The sequence below is a fragment of the Erigeron canadensis genome, chromosome 4 (genome assembly GCF_010389155.1).
Source record: "Erigeron canadensis isolate Cc75 chromosome 4, C_canadensis_v1, whole genome shotgun sequence".
In the NCBI taxonomy this organism is placed as follows: domain Eukaryota; kingdom Viridiplantae; phylum Streptophyta; class Magnoliopsida; order Asterales; family Asteraceae; genus Erigeron; species Erigeron canadensis.
In genome coordinates this window covers 36,404,874-36,411,104 of record NC_057764.1, presented here as the reverse complement: position 1 = coordinate 36,411,104, position 6,231 = coordinate 36,404,874, and the positions used below count along the sequence as shown (strand labels likewise).

The window sequence follows — 6,231 nt, the reverse complement described above, 5'->3', positions numbered from 1 at the left end:
TAAATACAAAGAGTTTTGTATTATATTAAAATATAAAACAAACTTACATTCACACTTCCTAACTAAAGATTTGGCCACTACACTAAAAACAAGTATGCCTCATCTAATGTACATTAAAAAAAACCATAATCACTTAACTAAAAAAAATATTAAAAAAGAAAAAACGAGGATACTCCCTAAAAAAACGCATCCATACCGTTGTTATATAAAAATTAAATCCATTTTTTGTGAATTTTTTTTTTCCTTTTCAATATTAAGACAGCATATATAAAGTAGAGTATTACCAACATGTGTTTGGTAGTTGGCTTCTTTAACAAGAACGGTAGTTAGATGAGTCCAAACCAAGCTTCCTGCAAAGGGTAAAGAGAATATAATTAAGTTCACAAACTCATAATTCAATTATTAGTTGCCAAAAGCCCATAACTTTCTTTAGGGTATTTTAGAGTCACAAATCAGTATGCCTCATTACTTATTATTTCCAATAAATAATCTAATTTTGGACATCTAGTTATCATTTCAAAAAAATAGCTTCCACGAACTGGTTATAAAATAAAAAGTTTTGCTAAAGGAAGTTCTAAGGGTCTTTGTTAAGGTGCATTAATTAGTTGTATATTTATCATAAAATTCAAAGGGTGAGTTTTTATATGGAAATGTGCACGTTAAGTTTAACCCTAAGGGCTTTGTTTAACATTTTCCTCAAATAAATATCTTGGTTATAATGTAGTACAAAGTAACTACATATGCAACAAACTATTAATGACATTCTACGTATTATCTTATGCTACATGTATTTGACAAGTTCACCTAAAATCTTGCTACAAATATGCTCTTATTTCTTTACAATTTAAGCGACTTCTAGTAATCGGAGAGCATGTCACAAAAAAAAAAACAATAACTTAACTTGTGACACATATATGCATCGGTGAGTGGGTTGTAGTATTCTATTTACATATCCTGCCTCCCTAATTTGCTGCAAATTATTTCGGATCACGTAATCTAACTTCACGGACTCAATTAACGAAAATGAGTCATGACTCATGTGAAATCACATAAGTTTATTGAGGACACAACCCACCTAGGTCCTTACCACCACACTAGGTCCCACCACGTGAATAAGATGTTCCCAATTAGCTTTTTGGTAGGGTTCTATTTTAGCAGCTGCCATTAAATTCTTCCAAGAATCAAATAAAAAAGCTTCATTTCGTTATTCTACATAATTTTAATACTAATCCTACATTAATTCTAAACTATCTCAAACAATACTAAATTACACCATACCAAAATTTAAACTTTAATTTCTACCTCAAGAGTCAAAAGACTCTCACAAATGAGCTAATATAATGCTACCTACTTAACAAAACCATCTTCTAAATTGTGACCTATTCATTCATTTAGAACTAATTAAAACTCTGTAAAAGGCCGTTCTAGCATTGGCTGGTCGTTGAGAAGATTAGGTTCAATCCCTAACACGTATAACTTTACAGATAAGTGGAGTAGTTTAGCATACGACATTTAGCAGTTAAAAAAAAAATGTACTCGTAAAAAAGAAAAAAATTTACCATGTTTTGTTGGCGGGGTTAGAAACCTTTTATTATTATTCCCTCCAAGTCCTGGTAAATATATTCTTGAGCCGGTTACCAGAAAGTCTGTGCAAAGCCTTTTTAGCTCCGGCAACTTCCATTTCATTCAGCCTTTGTAAGTACCCTTGTGTACCGGCATCCACAAGCCGTTTTCGGCAACCGTTGCTCCCACCAGCCATTAAAGAATTCACAATTGTCACCGGAATGTTTTTCGACACGGCATCATTAACTGGATCCATCATTGTAATCAATCTCATCATGATCTTGTCATCCTTCACAAATTCTTTCCTGTTACACTTAACTGTCAACAAACTAACCAACAACTTTAAACCGGAATCCTGTAAACCGACCGGCTTATCGAATTCCATTAGTTTCATTATAGCTCCCATACATCCACCAATCAAACGCTTATTTCCATCGGTTATCGATAATTTAGCTAATATCAACACCCCGAGTTGCTGTAATGTGAAATTCCCTTGCTTAATTAAACCACACATTTGTGTTATAAAACTAGACGATGCAGATAACATTCTAGACACCGAATCAGACCGCGATAACGAATACACCCCACGTAACACGTGTTCCAACGTATCGGGATTGGAAGATTGATGAATCAATTGCAAGAGCTTCGGTAATCCTTTTTCTTCAATTATAGCACCTCTAAAATACTCGCTAGACGAAGCGAGAATTGCGATACAATTAGCGGCTTTTTCTTTAGCAGATACCGAACCAGACGATAATAATCCGATAATAACCGGCAAACCGTTTTCTTCACCTAACGAGATTTGAATATCTTCCACATTCGCCACATTCCTAATTGCGCCAATTGCGTGATCCTTTGCCGCCAAAGAACCAGTACGACAAACATCCAAAAGAATCGGAACACCGCCGTAAGCAGAAACCGCCCAAGCGTTGTCGGAATCCGAAGTTATAGCTTCAACCGCCATACAAGCTTTTTCCTTAAGATGCGCCGCACCCGATTCCACAATTCGTAACAACGGACCTAATCCGCCTTGTTCGAAAACCGTTTTGCGAGACTGATCGCCCGCACAAGCTAATATCGAAATAGCGGAGAGAGCTTGATCTCGGTGAGTATTAGTATCAAACAAAGTAATCAAGTAACCGATATTTCCTTCACTCGCAACAATAGAAGCCGATTTTTCATCATCAGTAAGTAACAGAATCAATGAATCAAGTGCTTTTCGTTTATACTCCAAACCGCCAATCTGTAGCCTAGTAAAAAGATCACGGATAAAAAAACACAAATCTTCTTTTGAAGATCCAGGTGTAGGTTGTGACAAGACGATGGCGTTAGTGTGACGTAAGACGCCGGACCGGAGTAATAAATCGAGATCGTTAGTTTGTTTGGAGAGCCAGTTTGTAGCCATGTCGAGATCGCTTTGCATTAAGAGCTTGCCGGAAGTGTAGTTAGGGTCGGTGCAGCGGTTACAGAGTGTTTGGATGCGGTGTAAAGTGGATAAAAGGTTAGGGAGTAGAGTTAACAGGAGCTCGTTTTCGGCCCAGTGAGTGGAGTAGGTGAGTTCGGAGAGTAAGGATTTGAGAGATGCGAGCTTTGTACGGAGGATTTGCCAGCGGGAAGTGAAGGAATTGATTGATAAAGTAGCGGGAAGGAGGTTGGAAAGAAGGGTGGTTGTTTGGTTTAGTATTTCAGTTGGCGGTGGCGGGACGGTGGTAGAAGGCATTGCGGCAATTTTATTTATTTTTTTTTTTGAAGAAATTTGGAAGGAGAATACAGTTATGAACAGGAGGGGGGGAATTGGCGTGGAATTGAAGGGAAGTGGAATGGATGGAGGGAAGGAGGGACAGGGGAATTATTGAGAAAAGTGAAGAAGGAATCAAGAGAAAAGGGAGGTGGGGTTTTAGAGGAGAAGGGAAAGGAAGGAGGTGTGTGTATATGACGGTAAACGCGTGACTAGAAAGTAAAGGCTGCTAACAAGACAAAGACTTGCAACAATTAAATAACCTAAAGCGTAAGGAACGTGTGTATATTTTGGGCTAAATTTTATGTTGGGTCTAAATCTATATTTGTATAGATAGATGCGACCAAATGAAGTATTGCCAAGAATTGATTCGGCCCACACACATAAAATTATATTTCATATCTTGTGGGCTGAAAAGCATGACTTCAAATTTGATTGTGAGTTTACAGTTTACTTGACTATTGCTATTGACAAAAATTTTCAAACAACGTGAGAGTCAAATATGTTGACCATCAAATTTCCAAACTAATTAACTAGTCTTTTTTCACATAAATCGTATGGACTCTAGACAGATTATTGAAATCACTAAGGAATGCCGGCTTTCATAGCTTATTATGGCTACATGTAATAACAAATTGTGTTCTTGAAACTCCAAACTTGAGCAATTAAACAAGTAGCTACACATATGTTCCTAAAACACATTACTTCAAAACTAGGACAAACTACAAAGGCTCATGTTATAATCACACCGAAAATCCAGATCCAAATCCTTCAGCAAAATCAGTACAACCACCACGACCTTGATTTATTCTTGCTAACAGCTTCTTTTGCTACTTTAGACTCATATCTAGGATTTACGACATATGTAAGGAACACTGGCAAAATCTATTAGGGGTAACCCGTTTAATTTGGTACACAACCATGGTGTTTGGGACAAAGTGGTAAACAAAATTGTGATCATTAAGTATACAATACAGTTGCAAACCATTGCCTCTTCATTCTTCTGTGTGTCTCATTCCTTATGTCTTTGATAGTGTGAGTGTGTATTCTTTTTTAAACGGGTGTGTATGTATTTTTTTTAACCAAGATTTTGTTACCAACATGACAACATTTTTACATCCTTTTTGATCTCAAAATAATTTCACATATTGATTTGCTTATCCATATTTTGTATCGGTGTGACCAATTCAGAATTGGGTGACATTATTAATTTGACAACTCTCAAGTTGCGTCTTCTTATAGTGTTTTTTAAAGGTTACTTGGGCTTAATGACATAACTTTTCATATATTCAATTTCAAAAAATTTTATTTTTTGAAAACCCTTATCTTTGTTCTTTTAACCAATTTGCTCAAAGTAAAATTTAAACTCAAACACCTCAAGGTCTCAAACCCATAAATATCAACCACATTAAGTATTGGTCGATGTTTATTACGTCTCCTTATTTTATTTATAGATATTTTTAGATTTATAAATGAAAACTTTTGATAGATGCATATTAAAAAATCATACATGTACATAGGTTGTCTAAAGTCCGTCTATATTTCTTTTTATAAATTAGAAATAAGTGTCTGGAAATATAGTTTAAAGTCAAATATCTGTTGTACTCGGTCAATCAAAAAATTGTAAATTGTGTATTAGTCGTGACAACTTATATGAATTTCAAATTAAATTGGGTACATACAAACATACAATAACAAATATTTAGAAGTTGGATAAATTGAATAGACATACTTTTAGCTTGATATCACATAATAGACATACATGCTTAATTGACTACAATTCCAGACACTTAATCTAATATATATACGTATATCTATTGAAATCCAAGATTGATTATAGATACATTTGTACCAATGAGTTTGTTTTAAATAAGTAGACTTTCATAACAATTGCATATAACGAGAGTGTGTAACAAAAATAGAGTACATTACTTGAGGGAATTGGATTTATGTTCTAAAAGAATTCCAGATACTATATATAGCCGTTTTAATGATGGATGCATCCCACCATTCAAGGCCTCAAGAGTGGACTAATGGCAGTTCTATCAAAAAATAAGAATAAATTACAAATATCATTTTTAATCTATGTTCATTTATTTCGTGGTTTATTTCCATTATATCCTATGGGCATCTTGCTAAACATATCTACTCAATTATTTCGCTCTTTACTTTACATCCACTCAAGATGACTTTATAAAAAGTCCAACTTTATATTCCAAATGTCATGTTTCTTGAACCATATCTCTGGATCAGTGTTTGTCGATAGTAACTTAACAAGGATATCACACACTCACGTATTTAATTATGAAGATTTTAGTTCATTAATACCTTAACACGTTTTTTTTAGGGCCATGCTTCAATTGTAAATCTAAGAATGTTTTGCTAAAAAGTCATAATGCTATCGACTTCGACTAAGAATGTACTAAAAATATAAATACCATGATATGAGAAATATCTACAGTTGCTATACTATGATATCCAAAAGTACAAAGTTACTTTTTACTTGAAGAAAACCCATTTATACCTCTTTTTATGGTATCAATTTCTTTTCTTGTATGAAGATTGTTGGTAAAGTAACACGGAAGATTGTATTTAACTAAAGTTTAAGTGTTTGGAAATGTATAATTGTTGGATTATGTTAAACAGAGTTAGTTGCAGTTAACATGTATAAAAAATTTGTACATTTCATATAAAAAGTTACTCTTAAATTTTATAATACGTATACAACTATTTAATATCTATTAATCTATCGTACGTATTAACTGTATAAACATTAACAAATTGCAACTTTGTAAATAGATTTACAATCACACACATTTAAAGTTGAATACATAATAAACACATAAAATTAACTACATTTCCAAACATTTAACTTGTAATTAACAATTCAACAATTTGTATAGAAAATCAATCACTCCACCTTTCATTCA

The 6,231-nt window shown here is 33.9% G+C and overlaps 1 protein-coding gene across 1 annotated transcript; it reads right to left on the bottom strand.

The window, feature by feature from the left end:
• On the bottom strand, positions 1-3,513 carry LOC122595522 (protein CELLULOSE SYNTHASE INTERACTIVE 1). Its single transcript, XM_043767890.1, has 2 exons — positions 1,560-3,513; positions 1-350 (listed from the first exon to the last, which is right to left on the bottom strand). Exon 1 carries the CDS (start codon positions 3,281-3,283, stop codon positions 1,595-1,597), a length of 1,689 nt encoding a protein of 562 aa, XP_043623825.1. The 5' UTR covers positions 3,284-3,513; the 3' UTR covers positions 1-350; positions 1,560-1,594.
• Positions 3,514-6,231: the final 2,718 nt, after the last annotated feature.